The sequence below is a fragment of the Cucumis sativus genome, chromosome 1, assembly GCF_000004075.3.
Source record: "Cucumis sativus cultivar 9930 chromosome 1, Cucumber_9930_V3, whole genome shotgun sequence".
Classification (NCBI taxonomy): domain Eukaryota; kingdom Viridiplantae; phylum Streptophyta; class Magnoliopsida; order Cucurbitales; family Cucurbitaceae; genus Cucumis; species Cucumis sativus.
In genome coordinates, this window is record NC_026655.2 from 15,380,829 (window position 1) to 15,403,473 (window position 22,645).

A 22,645-nucleotide genomic window follows, 5' to 3' on the forward strand; every position below is an offset into this window, starting at 1 on the left:
TACGTGCCTTCGACTTCGGTCACTAAAATATTAAAAAATTTGTTGTTTCCTTCTTATTAGGAATTGGTGGATTTTCAAAATGTCACTAATTTAAAATTATCAATTGGAAATGTAAACTTATAGGATTATCATATACATGTTGAATAGAACAAATAATAAATAAATATAAATCTTAACCTACATAGGAAAATTAACCAGAAAATAATAGAAAAATGAAACGAGAAAACCCTAAATAAATAAATCAAAATTGTAGGTCTGACTTGGTTTTTTCCTAATTTAGTAATTTAGTAATATTAAGAAAATAGTAGATACAAATTAAGCGGACACGGGAAGAGGCTGCACCGCCCAAGCCCCACCGCTACCGCAGCAGGCGGTCGACTCGTGACTGGTGAGATCAATATGAGGTTGACGTTGGTCAGTTGGTTTTAGGCCTTTTTAGACGGCGTGTTTTTACTAGAATTCATCCACTTTGTCCTTTGCCTTGCATCCCTAATTCACTCACCGCCCTTCTTCAACGACTTCACAAATCTTCAATCTTCAATCTTCCTGTAAATTACACAAACTTTTCTCTCTCTCTCTTTTTAAATTTTAAATTACAAGCGGCCTTTTCTAATACAATAATTTCAAATTTATGCACAAACTTTGAAGTTTCACATATATTTACTACTAAAATTGAATTTTAAATTTTTTAATGCTGATTCTTTTATGTTAAATAGATCATTGAAGTGTAAAAAAAATTACTAAAATTTTTGGTTTTATATCTATAGAATATAATATTTTGAGACCAATCGTAACATGATTTATCAATTATTTATTAAATTGATGATTAAAAATACAAACTAAAATTATACTTAACTCTACAACTCATAATATCTTTATATATATCAAATAATTTATGAAATCTATTACATTAAAACAAATAATACTAAAGAAACAAACATATATATCACATAATATTAAAAATCAAATATAAAAAATGAAGAGGCTAGGAACTGTGAAATATAAAATAAAATAATGCATTTTCTCCCTCTAAATTGAAAAATTGAAGAAAAAAATAGGGATAACTACCAAATGAAAAAAAAAGATAACAAAATGAGAAATAGCAAATTTAAAAAATATTAAGATTTAAAACAAATTTATGGTTGCAGATTTTTTTTACTTTTTTTTTAACCAATTATACTCATTGTATACAAAAATTATTTCCCGTCTGATACAATATATTTGTATATTTAAAAAATGATAGGATATCACATCTACAGTGTGTTGTATTTGCAAAAACCATCAATTTTGGAAAATATTAAATAATTTATTATTTTCGAATTATATAAGATTACACCAACGTTCCTTCAATTTATGCCTACAATTTATATAGAGTTTTGATTTTTAAGTTTCAAATCAATTAATTAACAATTTATTTCTATAAATCATAATATATAGTAATGAATTTGAATTCAAATTTGTTTGTCACCTCTAAAATAATTGTTAATATAATTTCATCACTCTCTATTTCATAAAGTTTCTTTTAATATTTTATTATATAATACATCATACATCATACATATTTTTTATATTTCAAATAACAATTTGAAGTTAGATTTTATAACATCCAATAAAATTGTCAATTTGAATTCGTTTAAACGACCATATCCCTAAAATAATGGCAAACATAAACTAAAGTCAACGTTTTTTAATTATTTATAAAAAAATTGAATTTAAATACCTCCAAAATACATATATTTAATAACAAATTGAATTTAAAATTTTATCATTCCTTAAAATCGTGCTAGTTACGATTATTCACTTATTTTATTAAAACAAATTCACTCTATTGAGTCTAGTTGATATCGACAAACATAAATTCAATATCTTCAAATTATTTATATTCCAAAATATTTATAAAAATTTGAATTTAAATACTCGAAAAATACAAGAATTTCACTTTTTTTATATTTTAAGCCGATTTACTTGAGAAAAATTCTTATCCGATAGGTACAGTATTTGTGTAGGTTAAAACAATGGAATATAACCCAGAATGATAGATATTGTGTAAAAATATTAAATAAATATTTATTTTTAGGATGGATCTCGTTGAATCAACATCCTTGTAATTATGTATGCAATTTGTAGCAGATTTTCATGTTTGTGGGTTTCAAATTAAGTAATTAACAATGTTCGCACGAGATTTCCGGAGAAATTTAATTCGTGGACTTGAACTTGGGTTGATGTTGTATTTTTGTTAATTTGATGCGTTCTTGAAGTTGGAGCCTTGGAAGAAAGTATAGCTTGTATATTTAAAGAAGCTTCAATCTTCGAGGATAGTCGACTTTAGGAGTTAGGGAGTCTTCTAGCTCTTGGAAGAATTCTCTCTAGATCTTCTAGAGTCAAAATTTTCCAACCCTTACAAATGAGGAGAATTTCTCTATTTATAGAGTTCACTGGTGGGCTTTATGGGTTTGAACCTGGTTGGTCCATGGACAAGAACCATGAGCTCAACCATATGAACTTAGGTTATAATTAGTCTTTGGGCTCAATTAAGCTTATTTTTTGGCTTAATTGAACTTAGTTCAAGTAAATAATATTTAATTGAACTAAAATGATTAACTTAATCCAACGATTAATATGAAAACATGTGGCATTATTAGAATGACCAATTTATTTATTTTAACTCTTTAATTTGGAGCATATGTCAACTTTAATTAGTCCCAAATTTAATTATTTGTACTTTTCATCATTAACTTAATAAATGATGTGGCAACTTGTGATTGGTCTCAAAATTTCTTATTCAACAAACAATTTATTCAATTGTGGTGGTTAAAATTAAAATGGTATTTTACCCTATAATTATGATTATGATGCACTTAATGTATATATGATTATTCTAATAAAATTTTGATATTTTCCCTCGTGGTACTTCATTGATTTCTCTAAACTTTTCATATTTCTAATAACAATTTATTTAACATAATAATAAATTGAAATTAAAATTGTAGGATTATTTCTAAGAAATTTTTTATCTCTCCTATAATCGTGCTAGATTGATTTTCCTAAAACGACGTCAAATATAATTTCCAAATTTTAGGATTATCTTGTTAATATCTCTTTTCTATTTTCAATAATTGTTTTTAAAAAATAGATTTTAAATTTTGATTTGTAACCGCCAAAATATTAAAATTGCTTTAAAAAATTTATAAAGATAGGTATTGTTAATAATAATTTGAATTTAAAATTTTATCATCCCTAAAATCGTACTAAAATTATCCACTTGTGTTATTAAAATTTTTATCATCATCTAAAATCGTGTTATTTGCTTCATATCTCCAAAATAATGACAAACATAAATTTAACCGTTTCAAATTATTTATATTCCAAAATTTATTTTTTGAAAGGAATTAATTGAGAACAAAATTTATTTTTTCGAATGAATTAATTGAGAATAAAATATTTGTTTTATTTAAATTGGAAAAGGAAGATATTTAAGGGAAAAGAATAATATAGTAATATTTATTATAACTATTCATCATCTTCTTCAGTCTCACCAAATCCTAGCTGCCAACGACACCTCTATCTCCGTTCGAGTGTTCTCCGTCCAGTTGAGATCTCCACCTTTGTAGCCATTCCCTCCATTCTGTTGACTGAGAACTAAGCCGTAAGAAAACGTCTCCTCTGTTGCACGCCACTAGCCATACTTTTACTTCATTCGAAGTCGAGCGCCCCACTTGTTCCTTCATGCATTGCATGCCCAGCCGCGCCAATCTCCTTCATCATCATTCGTTCACTTGTATGTGGTTGATGTTTGATATTCACAACTGTATTTATATATAAACTATAATTAAAAATTAAAAAGATATTACACTTTACATTTTTTTCTTTCTGACCTTGAAGGTTTTGAGGAGAAAATCTTTTGATTTGCCTTGAATGTACGAAGACTTTGAAGGTTTTTAGGAGGACGAAGCTTGAAGCTCCAATCGTCAGAAGACTTTGAAGATTTGGTGGAATTTTGGAAAGTGGAAGATAGTGAAACTGGATTCTTTTCGGCTTTGAATACCTAAATGTGCACAAATTCAACAAGAATGTGTTATTTAATTACATGATATTTGGGTTTTAGATGAACGATTGTATTTAGGATTGTTTTTAAATTTGCTAAGGACATTTGAGACATTGTTCATTTATTTATTTTTCAAATTTTTCAATTTTGTTGTTCTAACAATATAAAAATATATTTGCTATTTTTCTAAACTAAAAAGTCATAATTTTCTATTGTTGGTGACAGCTAAAGAAAATACAATATGTACATTTTCTCTATCCAAATTGAAAAAAAAAATTACAATTTTTAAAAATTTTAAAAGTTTTATTAAATAGATTTTCTCACCCATAACAAATGCATTTTCTTCCAACATTAATTAATTAATAGGAAAGTATATAAAAATAAATCGAATTTAAATTTAAAAAATGGTAAAATTGTTTTAAAAAATCAAAATCGAAAACTTAGATATGAAAATTTGGAGTAATTGTAACTGATGACCATTTCAACAATAATAATTAAGGATACAACAATATTTAATTTTTTTTTGCAAATATAATAAAATCATCGTCGATAAACTTATATGAGTCTATCGTCAATAGACCAATATTCACAACATAGATAGACTTCTATCATTTAATAGAATTTATCAAATTTTACCTTATTTATAATTTTTTAAAAATATTACTACACACGTAATTATTTTGAATCTAATATTAAATTTATCATTATTTTAAGGAAGTTTGTTAATCGGTTGAGCAACAGGGGCAAGGGGAAGCAAAGCCCAGTTGCAAAGCCCATTAAAAGGCATACCCAACCCATCTTTTTGAGAAAGTCACTCCAATTACCATTCACATGTGGTGTCAATTTCTTATTGGTCAGCATACGTGTAAGTTCATCACTCACTATTGACAACACAAGGCCGTAGAACCCAAAGACCCAATTTCTTCTTCCTCTCGCCGTCGCCGTCGCCGTCGTCGCTCTTCCTCCCCCAGCTGAAATTCCTAACCCTAAGACTTTGCTTCCCTCGTTTTCACCATTGTACATGCGTTTCAGCCCGCAGACATGACGCAATTGCTGTGGTTGATCCTTTTAGCTGGTTATCTTTGCCACTTTGCGTTAGCTGATCAGATCTTCCCAGCTCAATTAGGTAAAAATTCTTCTCCTTCATTTTCTTTTTCTTGAAAACTTACGAAATAGATATCTTGCACAATCTTTGATAATACATGTCTCGCATATTGGAATTAGCGAACTCCAGAGGGTGATATTTCTTAGGTTGTTTAACACAAATTGAAACTTCAATATGTAGAGAGGCGTAGCATCTTTATATTTATTGCTTTTGTTTATAACGACAGTTACTTGTTAGTGTGAATTTTTATTTTCTCTTATTTCTGATGGTTGATTAGCAGGTGGAACATTTAGTCGCAACTCTCGTGGGCCAAAATACAATATTGAATTCCATCAACAAAATTCGCCTTACAATCCTGTAAGTTTTTTGATATACTTAGTTGTTGATTCTTGATATTAATAGGATCCTGTTCGTTTATATAATGTAATAGATGGGAATGTTTTAGGTCTTAGGCATCTCTACCTCACTCTTGTTAACTCAAAGAGTGTTATGAGTTTGCTTCAGATATCCTCGATTAAGTAACCCAGCATATAATAGTCGCCTTTACAAAGTCAAAACTGATAATATTCTCCAGTTATCTTATTTTGTTGTTTCTTTGTTTGAATTTATCATCTTATGGTTTCTCTGTTAGCCTAGTTTTTATTTTATACAATATATATTCCATTCTGTGAAATATATTCTTCAGTTGTCTTCTTTTTCCAAGACAAAGAGGATTTAAGAAAGGGATCAGATGAGAAACATTTCATTGAATAAATGAAATAAGGGAAAACCCCAAATTACCATTACAAAGAGATTTCCAATTGGAAATAAGATAAGAAAGACTGAAATATTTAAAAGGACACTTTGTCTTGCCCCAATTCTTAGCTGTAGATCGAACCAAAATCTATAATATTATCAACCGCTGAAGAAGAAACTCTGGAAAGACGTTTATTATGCTCGCCCCATAGAGTCCAAAAGAAAGCTTGAATATTGGCCAACCAACTTATCTTCTTTGTACCATGAAAAGTATGCCCCAACAATAAAGATAAATTATTATCAGAACAAGCTAATGACCTGTCAAAAGCTTCCAACACAATATGCCAAAATCGAGAAGCATAAGAACAATGGAAAAAAAAGATGAGCAGGGGATTCATAATGGCTTTGAAACATGAGGCATAGGATGGAGAGAGAGACATAAGGAATGGCTTCTTTGGAGATGGATAGTTGATTATTTTGTTTGGCATGTTTAAATACAATGAATAAATAAGGAGAGCGTTTCTGAGTTACAATGATCCATGGCACCAAATTTGAAGCAAATTAAAATTCCAGTTTCATCCTTTTGGTACTAACAAATAGGAATATTTGGTATGCAAATGCTTTCTTGAACTTTGGGACCGTCTAGATGGCCTCTATGTGAGACTGGTCGTTAAGATGCAGTATAGAAGACTGAAGAGGAATTAGGGAGGTGGCCTTTGTGTGCTCTGTATCACTTAGATGCTTGATAATTAAGTCATTATATGTGCTAAATTCTGCTGCAAATGTAACTGCAAATTAAAAACACCTTCGTTTATGAAGTTTTATTGGTAATTTTCTCCATCAACTTGAATAGTTGAGATATTGAGCCTGTATTATGTCACCAGATGTGGGGGAAAGGCACATTTCCATTTACAATTCCATCTGCCTTACAAGTTACAGTACTCTTTTCCTTATCGCAAAGTTCTGACAAAATCTTCTTTCCCTAAAATGTATGATATCTGTCTTCAGAATTTTAGAATATATAGGTCTGAACTTGCTATGTTTTTTGCAGGATGAAGACCAGGAATCTGTGTTTATGCCCAATAAAAATGGAAAGAATTACTTGTGTTACTTGCCTAAGGTGGAGAAGTCCAAGAGCGGAAAGCCATCTATTCAAGTGAACATGAGTAGCATGATTGTGGAATCTGAGAAGCGAGTCAAATTGAAGACTCCAGATGAGCTGCTTGAGGCATTAAAAGAGCAATGCTTTGTCAGGGTTAGGATCTATTGCTGAATATAGTTTTGCATGCATCTGGTGACTATTATATCTGCATTTTAGAATTATATCTTAACCAAAAAGTAAGTTTTAAGCACTGTTTTTGAATGTGTGCCTTCAGAAATTGGCATCCCAACCGAAAGCCCCATTTATAACAATTTGATTTATGGCTTTTGAAAATTATGCTTCTAAAAACTACTTCCACCTATAAGTTCCTTTTGTTTGTTATCTACTTTTGAGTTTTTGACAAATGTTTTTAAAATTGAAGCCCAATTTGGAAAGCTAAAAATAATAGTTTTGTTTTTGGAATCTGGCTAAGAATTCAAATTTTCACAAGCTTAATTGTGAGCAAAATTGTGATCAAACAAAAGCTTAATTTTCACAAACCAAATGGCAAATGGGTTATCAAATGAGGATTGAAGAAAAGTCAATTTTATTTCAAACAAGATCCAAAGACATTTTCTTAGTTTTTTCATTTGCGGTTTTTAAATAATATATTGTAAGTAGATAATGTGTTCAAAAAATGCAAGTGAAGTATGTGCTTGCCTGGCCATACGTGAGACAAGGTGCCTTTATTGCGCTCAACACTAAAACTATTAGATACTAAGGTCGTTTGTGGTCAAATATATGCATTTTTAGGTAAAACATTTGATGATTGTGTCCTGAACAATTCACATTGTTGACCTTGGATCATTAACTTCTTTTTGCAGCAAGAGGGTTGGTGGACATATGAATTTTGTTACCAGAAAGCACTAAGACAATTTCATTTGGAGGATGAAAAGGTAGTCTTGTCTCCTTAATGCCTATATGTAATTCTCTAATCTTAGCTTATGAATATGGAAGGCAACTGTCATGGTTTATTGCTTAATAAGAAACGCAAAATCATGTTTGTCAAGTAGTATAGACCTTGAAGTTCCTGTCGCTTTATCTTATAGGTAGTTCAGGAGTTTGTATTGGGCGTCTATGATCCAGAGGCAACTGCTAAACTCAATGAGAATCTCTCTGATATATCTACTTTGAAGGATCCTCGCTCCAAAGACGCATCCCAAAGGTGTCCTTTTATTTTCATTTAGTTACAAGTAAAGAAATTATGAACAGGCTTTAGGTAATAGTAAAAGCGATCTTCATTCTGTACAGCTTGTAGTTTCCCTAGTTCTATCACTTCTCAAAACTAGTAAGTTGGAGGCATCATGAAAAAGTAGAAACAACTTCATTCGGCATTCTACTTTTGATTTGGCTTTGTATCTCTTCCACAGTCAATTCTTACATATGTCAAATATTACACATATAAAACAGACTGAAAGTTTGTATGCAATTTAGAAAGGTTTGATTGATCATATGAGTAGAATTCAAAGACACAATAACTGCTGTACAACTTATAAAACAGATCTTGTTCAAGTAAGGTCATAATGAAATGTGTTGAAGATTGCAAGAGTAAGATTGGTGCTTCATTGAGTTATGTCATACACAAAAATTGTGCCATAGTTATAAGATCTATCATTTGTTTCATAGACAACTAATTTCAATTTCTCAAAATAATGACCGATCTGACTCACTCAGGTACCATGCCCATCACTACACAAATGGAACCATGTGCGATCTCACAAACCAACCACGAGAAACTGAGGTAGAAAGTAGTTAACAATTTACTATATTACCTTCTTTTCTTTTTTAATTTTTTCCCCATTGCTGATTTTGATTCTTAATTACATTGCAGGTTAGATTTGTTTGCTCAGAGCCGCCCAGAGCCATGATCAATTCTATCACAGAACTATCAACGTGCAAGTATGCACTTACAGTGCGATGCCCGACACTTTGCAAGCATATGTACGTCTCTCCCTCTTCCTCTTGCTCTTTTCTCATTTCCCTACACAAATCCATCCATTTTTCTTATTGTTACCTGAAATATACAACTACAAAATCAAGCGTTTCTGCCATAAGTTTGTGATGGGAGCCGAGAGAAGAAGAACCCGCTCTTGGAACCAAACTACTCTAAAGAACAGTCCAATTGAGTAGCCCTTAATTGTGTATGCGCCAACCAATGGGAGTTGGGAAACTAGTATAGGAACTTGAAAGAATCGAAAGTTGTCCCTACTCAAAAAAGTTCATACCAAGATGTTAATTTTATCGTTTTTGTTTTCGTTTCTGTTTCTATTTTTCAACATTTTGTTTCGACTGTGCAGGTTATTTGAAGAAGAGAGACCAGTGTGGTACATCATTAACTGCAATGAGCTTCCAGATGATTACAAGGAAACAGAGAGGAGTGAAGAATCAACAGATGAGATTGTCATGGTTACTGACATCAAATATCCAAAAAATGAATCTGAAGATTAATGTGAATATATCTTTGTATCATAGAAGTTTTATCAACCAAACTAACCTTACAAACAAGGCTTTTTCCTCTGTAGATTTTTCTTTTTCATATTCAAATTATACCAGTGCTGTGATGATCAATCCATCGATTTTCAAGCCCCACGAGGCCAGGACGAAAAATTTCCGTGTGGACTGTTGTATCATTGGGTCATATTTGAGGTCAACCTGAAAGGTACTGATATGGCAGTTGTTTTTATGGGATTTATTAATTTGTCAAATGATTCGACTTATTGTAGGGGAAAAGTTTGAATTGGTAAACTCTCATAGCTTGCTTTTATTGAGACATTTACATCACTGCTACAATTATAAACAATTGGAAGACCATTATTTTGAGTCAAAAAACATCGTATTGATCTCATAAAGGTCTACCTGGTTTGATATGTCCCTAGGCTGGGATGGCCTTCTCGTTCCCGCTCTCCATTTTATTTGAAATCGAGGGAACTCTCTACACAATTTGTGGGGTGTAGTTTATGGATAAATTTTCCCATTTTAAATTTTTTTGTTAACTAAATGGTTAAATTAAATTATATTATATGTAGCAGAGGGACGAAGATAAAATATTGAAGCAAAATATAGAAAATTTATCTAACTCTCTATAGTCTATTTCAATATTTTGCTTATATCTTATAATTTTTTTTTTCTTTTTTCTATTCATAACAAAACATATTCAATTATTTGACCATTAAATAATAAAATTTGAGATTTAAATATAATATTTATATATATATAAAAAAAAGAGGCTAGTTAACGAGGCAGAGAATATATTCTTCGTTCCCGTCTCCTATTTACACTACAAAGAATTTTTTCCTGCTGCAAAGAAAATAGAAATCTGTCATTTTATAATAGAATATGGATTTTGAAAAGTTAAAATGTATATGGTGTATCCACTCAAAATGTATATGCCTCACTAGTGGTCTTTTCATTCCACAATCTGCCCAACAGCTTTCCTCCAAAGCATGTGCTATGGAAAATTGCAATCTCTACTTGTAAAGCAAAATTCAATTTAATGTTACCCAAACTTTTGTAGCAATATCCAAGTGGTTTTTTCTTGGTCTTTCAATGTCAAAATCATAGACTCAGCCTATAATTCAACCACCATCTTCCTAACAGCAATTATTTTTTTTTTTCTGGGTCTATTCATATTGATATTATTTTATATATATATATATATATGTGGATAGATTAGGATTTCTTTAATTCAAGCAGCTATTAATTAGTTGGTTTGAATATGTAGGTAGCTTTTATCTTATGTGTTTAGATCCCAAAAAACTTGTTTTTTTCTTTTTCAGTGTATTCCTTTATCCCTACTCTACTTCTACTAGATTTATGGTTTGATGACTTTCCATCTAATTTCATATTAGATTTATATGACAGTTCTAGATCTTTATTTAGGATATATGTGGTTGGATTTGGTAGGTTTGGAAAATATATTTAGATTCAATCCAATTGTTTCGAGCGGCGAGCGATAAATATTGAACTCAACTCAACCGTGAAACATTTGAGTTAGGTTAGGTTGGATTGGGTTGATCGAGTCACAATCAATTTTTTTATATATATATATAAATAAAGTGTTAATATATATAAACATTATTGAAATATTTTTCAATATTGAAGTAAGATTAGTAAATAAAAAAATTTATGTCGAGTGAAATGAACTAACTCATTCCATAAAATTTTATTTATTTGAATCTATTTTAATCGAATTTTTCGGGTTATAGTAGAAGTGAGATATGCTCGAACTTAATTTCAGATTTGTACTCTCTTTTTAATAAAAAGAAAAGAATTGAAATCTTTCCATAGCCCACTAGTCCTCAAGGGAAAAAAAAAACGCAAAGAAGGAGAAAAGAGAAAGAAAAGTGCAAAATGGAAAATGGAAAAAGAAAGATGTTGATGTTCTATATCAAGACAATAAATCAGTATGCTTTCAAAAAAACAAGTTTAAACAATTTCCCACTACTTTTCCATTAAATGACTAACCAAGTCAAGAAAATATATCTAAATTATTATTCCAACTACACATTTTTATAATAAGATTTTATAGACTTTCCACTACTAAAAATATTCAAAGTAAATCCATGAGTTCAATGCAAGAAACACAATTTATTTCAATAAACCATAAACCCTAAAAAAAGTGAAAGAGACTCAAATATTGACTTTGATGAAAAAAGGTATTGATAATCTTTATTATTCTAAATATTCTTATAACTTTTTATGGTAGTAGGTTATATATATATATCTTCATTATTACAAGGCTCTATATAAGGTTAGTTTGTTAGGTTGTTTTTGTCTTTATAATATGATATTTAATTTATGTAGGATGCATGTATAACAATTAAGAATTAAATTATTTAAAAGTTGAGCCACAAAGCTAGACCCTCCCAACATTTGCAGCATTTAAGCCCTTAATATCAGCAATTGTGGTAGTAGGTTTATTGAATTTATTAATAAGTACTTATTGTATTAATTAAATCTCTCTAACATTATTTAACTTTTCCCTAACAACCCAAATATTATTTTCCTTGATTGGCTCTGCACATATAATAGGAAATGTATAAATACAAATAATTACAAAAGTGAGAAAAAAAATGGTGTATTTTTCTTTTTATGGCAACCAAAACAACTTATTATTCTTTAGCCATTTGGGTTTATTTTGGCCATTAGGCTAAAAGTGATATTTGGTAACTATGACTTGAGTTTAATGGTTAAGACATCTCTCAATTCATTTATGTTGAAAATTCATTTTAATTAGCTAATGCTTCATCTTTAAAAGATATATAATTTGGTCAATATTTAACAATCCTTTTTTCCAATTAGATCTTTAAAATTAGTGTGAACAAAGTCCTATGAGTTTTTGTTGTTATTACTATTATTAATTATTTTAAATAGTAACCTGTTTGAAAGTTTTCTCAAGTAATTTATTAAATACACCACATGTAAAATTGGAAAAAAACACAAAAATTAAAAAACTTAAGAATCAAAAGAACTCATGGATCTTATAAACTCACATGACTAAAAACACACACGTAACATGCATATTCTTCCAAACTTGAAAACAAGAATTAATAGGTAATTTTTGCTTATATTAAATCACAACTAAATAATCTAAAATCTTAAATGAATACCCAACATAATATATATAAAAGGCTTTTCTATAAAGAGAGAGAGAGAGAGAAAAAAAAAAGACAATAAAGGCAATAAATTGTAGTTGAAAACTTTGATTATGAGTAATAAATAAGTAGAGATCATGAATTAAGAGGGTGACATATATTGGTAGGGAAAAGTGGGTTTTGAATTGGTATTGGAGTGTTAGAAAGGGTTGGATCATTATTGTAATGTGAGTGTGAGTGTAAATAAAAGTTGAACTATGGATAGCATTGAATTGAATATGGCATCCCCCAAAATAAATAACATTTCTGACTTCATCCTATATACATTGTTATAACCAAAATATAATAAACACATCCAACCCATTCCTTTCTTGTGAATCAATCCACATGCAACCCCTACCCTACCAACAAAATAACACCAATCACTAACCACTTATATTGACTTCCCCTCTAATATCCCAAAACTCATACTCATCTCTCTCTCTTATTCTCATTGGACGACGCCCCTCTCGACCCATGTTCTCTATACTCGCTATTTAAACAATACATTACAAAAAAGTAACTCGATTCCACTAGTTCAACATTTGATAATTTGTCGCTATTCTTTTAATTTTTGAAGTAACTGAGATTCATACGAATTGAAATATGTTCATGTTGGTGTTCATGTATTGTTTGTCATTATTAATTAAAGGTTAAAAACAAAGTAATTATGAATTATATTAAGTTACTTTCTAGATAGATTTGATTAGGAGGAGGAGTAGAACAAGTGGGTCTTTTTAATTTTTTGAAGTATTATTTTTTCATGACATCTTTTTCAAAGTACACAAAAGCAAACAAAAAATGAAAAATAAGATTGAAAAGTAAATGTATTTTGTAGTTGGGTTCCAAAAAAATATTTATGGGAGGGGCATAATGGTCATTAGAATGTTGAATAAACTTCCAAAATTAACATAAAATAATTGATCCATAGGGAAAGCAACATATGTATATGTATACACCAACATCACCTTCTCTTTCCCTCACTCTCATCTAATTTAATTATTTTTGTGGTCCATTAAATGTTACTACCCAATTTCATACCATTTTATCTAATAATACATTTATTAAAACCTCCATTATGTTGGTAAATAAATAGTTTGAAATTCAAATTTTAAGAGCAATGAAAGTTATAATAATGAAAAGACAATTAACCCTATAGACAAAATAAAATTCAAAACGATAAAATTACAACCTTTTAAAACTAAAAAATTAAGGGATTTTTTTAAAAATAATTATATTTCATTAAAAAAACTATTAAAAGATTAAAAAAAAAAACAACACCTAAATATTTTGTTGATTTTTACTATTTCTAACAATTTTAAAAAAAAAAGTAAATTAAAACGAAATCCATAACATTGGGAAAAAAAATATTTATGTTTACTTAATTTTTCTCCAATAATAATTAATTCCCCACACTTCCTCTCTCTCTCTCTCAGTATATATAAATCACAATCCTCAAACTGTAAAAGCCATTGTTAAAGCTTTCATCAAACAAACATCCTCTGTCTCCTCCAATGGACTGGTTCTCTTGGCTCTCAAGAACCGGCCTCGATCCACTTTACACTTATGAATACGGTCTCCTCTTTGCCCGTAATGCCCTCAAACCCGAAGACATTCCTCGTTTCAACCACCATTTTCTTCAGAAAATCGGCATCTCCATCGCCAAACACCGCCTCGAGATTCTCAAACTCGCCAAATCCCACACCCACCAACCCAATCTCAACAATCCCCTCATCTCCGCTTTCTTCAAGACCAAAATCTGTCTCAGAAACTGTCTCCGCCGCCTAATTTCCCCCTCCCCCGCCCTGGAGAAGCCCATCATTTCCCCTGAGCCACCCCCCTCGTCCCTCGACGAGCCTAAGGTTAAGGTCAAGGAGGTCCTCAAACCCCCGAGACGACGGAGTAAACACGTGTCGCTGTCCGGACCGTTGGATAGAACGCACGAGAAGTTCGTGATGAGTAGTAAGAGCTTGAAGTTATCTGGGCCGTTGGATAGAAAAGAGAGAGCGCCGTCGTCGCCGTCACCGTCGCCGCTGCCGCCTATGTTTACTAGAAGCCCAAGAACGTCTGGGCCTTTAGATGGGAGAATATCGGATTGGAGTTTAAGTAACAAAAGCCCAAAAATGAATGGGCCGCCACAAGGGAGAATGATGAGGCTGATTCCTCCAAGTCGAAGCCCAAGAGTATCTGGGCCGTTGGATGGAAGAGATGGAAGCCCAAGAATTTGTTGTCGGTGTAATAGGGAAAGAATGGAAAGTGAGGATGATTACCATTCCTTGTGGGTTTCGTTGTTTTATGACATGAAGCCAACTTGAATTCATGAATGTTCTTCTCTTTTTTCTTTTCTTCTTTTTATATGTGATGTGTGCATTTGATTTGAATGCCAATGCAATGCAACTAAATGAAAGTTGTCTATTGAATTTTTTGTACAACACAAGCTTGTTTTTTTAATTGATTTGGAATTAATATATACAATTTTCTGATCTAAATAACTTATTATATAGTTTTATGTGAACTTTTTGTTGCGATTAATGCTAAAATATATAGAATTGATGGCATTAATATTCTGTGGTTTTTAACGTTGCCTATTTTTCAATTTCACACTCGAATTCCAAGGTTCAATGCGTTTTAGAGTGGGCTTTAAAAACGAATCACTGAATTACAGGCCCACTAAAAAAGCCTATTAAAGCCCACATGCAAGGTCCAAAATCCTTATGCAGTTGCTCCTATTGGTAATTCAAATGAAACAAACGGAACGTTTAATTTTTATTTTATTTTTGGACTTTATGGACATATATTATTGTATTAATTAGGTTTTTCACTTTTTAACTTTGTTTAATTACACAACCAATAAATAGATGTGTTTAATTACACAATTCTCTCTTTAAATTTTCTATTTTGTTCGGGAAAAACTTTGATAAACTATTATTTTACAAAAAAAAAAAAAAAATCAAACTCAATTTATCTTTTTAGTTATCCTAACGTTGTGCACGCAAGATTTACAAAAAAAGTTAATTCATGAAGTTGAACTTGTGTTGATTTGGTCGATGTGGTTTGTTTTCTTCCTTTAATTCTCTCTTGGTTGAATGTGTATGTTTGATTTGAGAAAGCGTAACATATAATGTTTTCGAAGTTGAAGTCTTAGAAGAAAATATATATCTTTAAAGAAATTTCAATCTTTAAGGGTGGTAATCTCTTGGCTCTTACAAAAATTCTCTCTAGATACAAAAATTTATGTCCCCTCATTTATAGAGCTTTTTATGGACTTCATGAACTTGAGCTTTATTGGTCCAAGAAGAAAATTCATAGACCCAACTACATGAATTTTGATCATATTTAACATTTGAGCTAAATTAAGCTTTAGTTTTGGGCTCAATTGAACTTAAGCTCAAATAGATAATAGTTAATTAGACTAAAATAATTAACTTGATCTAACGATTATGATAAAAATATATAACGTGGATTTATAATTTTTTTAATTATATTTGAGATCTCAAAGTAGAGTGGTTAACTTTTAGCTAGGAATGTAGAGTGATAAAAAGTCTTCTAAAATGAAGGAAGACTTAATTGAAAACATTATACGTTAAATGAATTGATAAATAAAAATATAAAGTCAAAATATACCAATAAGAAAAGAATTGAATATTTCAAAAATTAATTGATGGGACATAATGTAATTAATGATATTTGAAAAATAAAATCTTTATATAATTAATAAATAAAAAATGATATATTTTTCTATAAAAAATGTCTTTACTTTTTTGTGCTTAGATTACGTAGTCATTAAACTCAATACCGTATCTATGCTAGGATAATTAACATAGGTTAGCACAAAACATCGTCTCTAAGAAGAGAAACGAAAGTCAAGTCTACTAACATCACTCGATAAAAATGGAATTTGGTATCAATTTAGTCCCCACCATCATAAATCTTATGGAAACAAAGTATCAAATTGTTATAACAAAACCACCTCATTTTTGTAATATATGAATAAATTTGATATGTTGGATTAATTTATCCATCCATATGCGTAAAAGAAAATATAATTAAATCTTAATAATATTTTCACAATAAAACAAAAATTGAAATAAAGTGACTAGATTATTAGTCATTAAATTTCAATTATATCTAAAATGTTACGTATTTGAAAGTAGAAAAGGTCGTGACCAATTAAAATTCAATGAATACAGTTTTGTATGTTTATATTTTTGGTTAGAAAAAAAAAAAAGATTTTTGGAGTCATAGAATAGAGTCCAAAAGCCAAATATGTAAAGTTGGTGTGGTGGCTAATGCCTTATTTCTTACTTTTAGAATACAAATTGATGAGAATAAATTAAATAAATTAAAGAGAAAGATCCATATGGTACTTCCAATAAATTGGTTAATTTCCCTAAAAATAAAATTATAATTAAGTCCTATCATTAATTAAATAAACTTTAATTAAACTAAATTCCAAATCCTTTCTCACCACATAATTAATGAATCAAAAGAAGGAATTTACCAAACCCGATTTTAGCCCTTTGTTTTAAACTCAAATTAAAACATATAAAATATAGAAACAGAAAAAGGAAAAGGAATATCAATGCATCAATGTCATCACCACATGAGATTTGATTGAAGAAAGCTAAGTAGTGGCTAAAAATGGAACCAGCTGGAACACATGATGATGATGATGGAACAGATTTTCCATGAGACAATGTTTGATTTTCTTGGCATCCAAACAGATTTTAGTGAGTCACCATAATTTTTTGAAAAATAAAACTTATATTTCGTGAGAATAGTGGATTGAATGTTGGACACACGATTCAGATTGGATGGGTTTTCTGATGGGAAAAGTTTGGTACTAAAAGAGCAAACTTAGAACAAAATATACAAAATGAAGAGTCAATGTCAAACAAGTAATATAATGTGTGGGGGAATGAGGTCCATACACATGTATCACAATGCCTTCAAGATAAGACTATACATGGATGAAGATGCATGTTCTCGAGGAATGAACTCCTCTTATGAGAACTTAGATGTTTCCAACTTAGAATGTCATAAGCCACACACTAAATATGTTTCACTAAGGTAGATAACAAACTTACAAAATAAACACAAATCTACTATGTATATCATCTACAAATAAAGATAAAATAGTATATAAAAAAAAAATCACTAATGTAAAGTTAAGAAATTACAATATAGTAGTTATATGTTGAATAGCTTTTAATTTTTATGGTGATAAAATTTAACTACTAGTGAACAAAATCTTAGACTCCCTCTAAATATGATAGTCATTTTCATGTTATTTCTAAAAAGACCCTCTCCTATAAACGTAAATGAAGCTTCTAAATTTGTAAGAATGAATATTTATTATCTCCCTAAACTCACGCGAATCTATGAGTTTATAACATTGCTTCCAACAGTACATCTAAAGAAAGCTTGAGTTTGCACACTTTCTTTCAAACATGGCACTACATAAAGTTGTATAAGATCAAAAACGACAACCCTAATAGAGGTAGAACAATAAAAAAAATAAATACTACAATTTCTTTAAGACAATAGGGAAGGAAAAGATCAAGGCAATGAGACTAACTTTAAGAAGGTTTAAGAAGAATTATAGACAAAATTTGCAAATGTTAGTTAGACTAAGATTTTCATTTGTTTTCTATACGATAATTGAGATAAAAGAAAAAAAGGAACAAAATTCAAATGATTTGTAAGAGATAAGAGAGAACACTCATGGAAATTAGAAGTACGCACTTTGAGGTCAAAATGCAAAGCCGTGAGATAATTTTGTTGGGTTTAGAGTTGATAAATTGAGAACTAAAAAACCAAAACCATTTTCTCTTTGCCCGAATGGTAACGGGAGGTTATATTCTCTGAGTGTTGGCTTGTTAAGAAGGTCTGTTTAGACCCTAAATTAAAAATAAATTAGGGCTAAGAAGAAATGATTCGAGAAACTATGTTGTGTTGGAATTTGTTAAATTTCAATAAAATGAAATGTAATAAGGGTACTCCAAATTGAAAAGATTTAAGCTTAAATGTTCTTTCGAGGGTGGAATTAAACTGTCTTGAAAGAATGTCATCTTTGTGAATAGAATATGAAATAAAACTGTCTTGTGATTGTCTTTCTCATACATGGTTGAATTCTTTTTTCTTTTAAGAAATCTAAATATTGAAACAATATGCTCAAGGCAATACACTTGAAATCTAAATATTGTGGGTTTAGAAGAATTATTATGTAATCCAAAATTAGTAACACATTCCTGAGTTGAATAAACAAATATAGATCTGATATTTTAAGACAAACTTTAACAAAAACTTCAACCTCACACCCAATAAGAAAAACCAATTTTAGGGGCAACATAGTTGATTTATATGATCCAAATACATAGTCGGGACTCAACACCACATCAAATGCACACTCTCAAGCAATACCCACGGATGATATATAAATATAATTCACCAGAATACGTACCATCAACTATAAAATTCTCTTCTTTTAAATAGGTTAAAATACTTCAAACTAAAATCAAAAGCATTAACCCGAAACCCTCAAAAGGTATACTCGTTTAAATACATTGAAAGTGAGATTTCAACCTCCACGTAATGAACTCCATCCACCGCCCCTTCAGGCCCTTGCCAATGGCATTCCAGACAAATGTAACCAAATGATATGGTAAACTGTTATCTGGTAGTGAGAATATCGAAAAGGTCATAAGTCGGTGGATTCGGTTGGTTCTTCGCTCCTCTTCCCACCTAATATAATACAAAAGAAAATGAAATTACTTGAAAAATATATCAGCCATATCTTTTATGATTGATTCCCTAAATTATTTAAAATTATATAATATACATGTCACTCACCACCATATCACACCATCTGTCTTGCAACAATAATTAAATATGTAAGTACACACATTATCTCTTCCCACCATCTTTACTAGTTCCTAAAATTTCAACAATAAAATCATAAATTCCTAAATAAGCCCAAATGCATAATGAAATAGACTAAGTCGTAAAAAGTGACAAATTAAACATTGGTTCCAAAAATACCATTTTTTAAAAAAAGGACGGAAGTGTGGGTGGAAGGATTCATGGATGACCAACATTTGCCTAACTATTACATTTAAATTGATTTAATTGTTTTTTCAAGTAGTTTGAAAGGATAAAAGATAAGAAATAAAATGTTGAAAATGAATAAAGATGATGATGATAACAATAACGATAATGATGATGGGTTGGGAGAAAAGAAAACGGCCACATGCCTTTCATTTTCACTCTTATGGTCACCCCTTATCGTATTCTGCCTGTGCCTACTTCCTTTTTCAACCATTTTAGAGTCCCATCCTTCTCTTCTTCCTTTTCATTTCTTCATCCCCACACTCCAAGTTGAGTACCAATTTTCCCCACGCAACAAATTTTGTGTTCAATTACCCACAAGCCCCAATTTTAATGTTACCTTAGTCGCTCCGTCCACCGATCGAATACATAAGTCATCTTTCTCTAACTCTTAAACATATCAATCCTAGAAGTTACCTGTCATGAAATCTAGAGAATTCTAAACTCTACATCGACACGGATGCTTTCTAGTTGTAAGACATAAACTGTAGATCATAATTCCACACTTGCTAGCTACCTTCAACTCGTTTGGCCCAAACACCCCCACACCCCTAAAATCTCACTCCAATGGACCAGGAAGTCAAAGTTGAAGAGACCCCACATGGCTGTTGTACTAATAAAGAACAAACAACTCGGCTCCAACTTTGGTATTGGCTTTTTCAATAGATGGAACCAAACCATATCAAACTGAAACCATGATATCAACTTGAATACAACTAAGCCTTGTTGTAACACCAAGTCAAATATTTAGCCCAAATTTCAAGTTTAGTCTTTAAGTTCATTTTCTTAATAATTTCCTCCTCCAAAAAGTTGTATCCTCTCCTAATTACGTAGACAGCTCTTCCTTTCTCAAAGGGACATTCTTCAACTGAAATGCCGCATTCATAATCAATTTCTCAATATCCCAACCCTTCTATTTTTTTTAATGATCATCCGATATGGATTTGATTTGGATTGATTCTTCATAGGCAAAGAGAAGTCAGTTCCTTCCACCGATTTAGAACTTGACAGGTCAACAATCATCAATCCATATTTTTCAATTTACCTGTCTCCAAATCTTTAATTCTATTCAAACTCTTAAACTATTTTACTTAATTTAAACTCCATGATTTGGTCCCAGTTAATTTGAATTTTAATTGTTCAGTCTGTGTCAAGAGTTCCATCAAGTGTGTCCTTGTTCATAACTTCATCCAACGTTAATCCTACGTTCAGATCACAAAATTCAACCTGCAATTGCATAGTCTGTATACAGAACAAACAGAAATTACGAATAACTGTTCAAAGAACTTAAAGAAACAGGGGAAATACGAAGAAGAAAGATGGAAATATACTTTACCTTTGACTAAACGTATAACGGCTTTAATTTGAACCTGACGATCAGCAGAAGGAAGGAGATGATGAACGCTGAACCAAATAACGTCAAACACGTATGTTCTGGTAACAATACGAATCGAGTGGAACGAACAAACGTAACAACAATGAAGACGCAAATAAATTTGAATCATGCCTTTTGAAATTAGAAGACCTGTAGAGTTAGAAACTATGACTAATTAGAGTTTGATTAATGTTTGATTTTGAAATTGGTGAAAATTTAGGGTTCAGAAGCTCCACGAATTGTTATCAATATCGCGGAAACTGTATTTATCTTCCATATATAATATATATTTGGTGTATATACACAAATTATAGGTTTTCTAGTTCAACTCCGGGAATGAGGTTGTAGTGTAGAGGCCATCAGATCCAATTCTCGATTCTCAAGCTTCGCCTCCAACTCTGTATCCCTGCCATCGAACCTGTGGTTGAATCCGCCGTCTTCGTCGTTGAAAACTCAGAGAAGAGGTAAAAAGATTAATAAACCAGAGGTTATTGGCCAACGTACCAAAATCTACATCACAGATCATCAGCTTTCGACATAATTGAAAGACGACTCGGTCTTGGACAGAAATCCACTCGGCGTCTTTGACTATGAGAGGAAGGTCGGATGAGAGACGCCAAGGCTCGCCTCAATATATCGCCTTCAACTCCTCCAATTCTAACCAGAGAGTTCGTCATCGCCGATCGCCGTGCGTTGAGCCGATTAGAAGAGTAAGGAGTAGAAGGCTGCGACTGAACGCCTTTGTGAAGACTACACCGGAACGAACCAGGATGTGTGGTTGGAGAACACATGCAGGTCCTCTTCTGTTGGCTCTGCTTCTTCACCACTTGATGATTCCCACTGGCACGAGACAAAACAGAGATAGGGCGATTCGGAGAAATGGACCGGTCCAGTGAAAATCTGACCGATGAGGCGGACGGAGAAGAGGATCCTTGCAGATTAACACGAGAAGGAGACACAGATCTAGGGAAAAAGGAAGTAGCGTTTCTGGTGGAAAAGCTTGATGTGGAAGAGGCAAAAGCCGATGAAGAAGAAGAGGAATAAGAAGAACAGGAGCCGTAGAATCTCCCAGAAGGCGAAAGAGACCTCAGGACCGGCCCGCTGGATTTTCTAGAAGAAACCGCCATTGAAGGTACAGTCAGAACAAAAATAGAGAAGAAGAAGAGAAAGAGAGAAGAAGAGGGATTTTCTTCAAGCCCGTGTTTGGGTCTTCAAATTGGCAAACCTAGCTTTACTCGAGCCATGTATTTATGGGAAGGAGTGGGCCGAATTTCTCACGATATTTTGACGATTTGCAAATATGCCCCTATACTTGTATACATTTTTCATTTTTGTATCTCACCCAATAAAATATTTGGGGAGGAGAGTGGAAGATTCTGTAGTCACTGTAATTAGCAAATTCTTAATTAATAATTTTAAGTTTAATATTGTTTGGAATGAAACTGAAAGCATTGCTTGAAGACACCATTTATACACGAAATATTAATTAAGTATGTAAATTCGA

At 31.3% G+C, this 22,645-nt stretch overlaps 3 protein-coding genes across 9 annotated transcripts; 2 read left to right on the top strand and 1 right to left on the bottom strand.

Annotated features, from left to right (window-relative positions):
- Positions 1–4,903: 4,903 nt before the first annotated feature.
- On the top strand, positions 4,904–9,855 carry LOC101217449 (protein OS-9 homolog). 2 transcript variants are annotated; one of them, XM_011657410.2, is made up of 8 exons: positions 4,904–5,171; positions 5,428–5,507; positions 6,937–7,140; positions 7,851–7,922; positions 8,076–8,191; positions 8,701–8,767; positions 8,858–8,967; positions 9,324–9,855. In XM_011657410.2, exons 1-8 carry the CDS (start codon positions 5,087–5,089, stop codon positions 9,472–9,474), a joined length of 885 nt encoding a protein of 294 aa, XP_011655712.1. In that variant the 5' UTR covers positions 4,904–5,086; the 3' UTR covers positions 9,475–9,855. The 2 variants fall into 2 exon arrangements, with proteins under 2 accessions (XP_011655712.1, XP_004146712.1); XM_004146664.3 differs by having other exon boundaries at positions 5,431–5,507.
- Positions 9,856–14,117: 4,262 nt separating this feature from the next.
- Positions 14,118–15,129, top strand: LOC101205285 (hypothetical protein). Its single transcript, XM_004146692.3, has one exon. The coding sequence runs from the start codon at positions 14,174–14,176 to the stop codon at positions 14,972–14,974; it is 801 nt and encodes a 266-aa protein (XP_004146740.1). The 5' UTR covers positions 14,118–14,173; the 3' UTR covers positions 14,975–15,129.
- A 3,786-nt stretch (positions 15,130–18,915) lies between these two features.
- On the bottom strand, positions 18,916–22,378 carry LOC101217053 (uncharacterized serine-rich protein C215.13). 6 transcript variants are annotated; one of them, XR_004218223.1, is made up of 4 exons: positions 21,646–22,378; positions 21,103–21,291; positions 19,512–19,594; positions 18,916–19,403 (listed from the first exon to the last, which is right to left on the bottom strand). XR_004218223.1 is itself a non-coding variant. In XM_004146662.3 (2 exons), the coding sequence occupies exon 1, from the start codon at positions 22,266–22,268 to the stop codon at positions 21,657–21,659; it is 612 nt and encodes a 203-aa protein (XP_004146710.1). In that variant the 5' UTR covers positions 22,269–22,378; the 3' UTR covers positions 18,916–21,291; positions 21,646–21,656. The 6 variants fall into 6 exon arrangements, 1 of the variants encoding a protein (XP_004146710.1); XR_004218224.1 differs by lacking the exon at positions 19,512–19,594; XR_004218222.1 differs by having other exon boundaries at positions 18,916–19,594.
- Between the last annotated feature and the right edge of the window lie 267 nt (positions 22,379–22,645).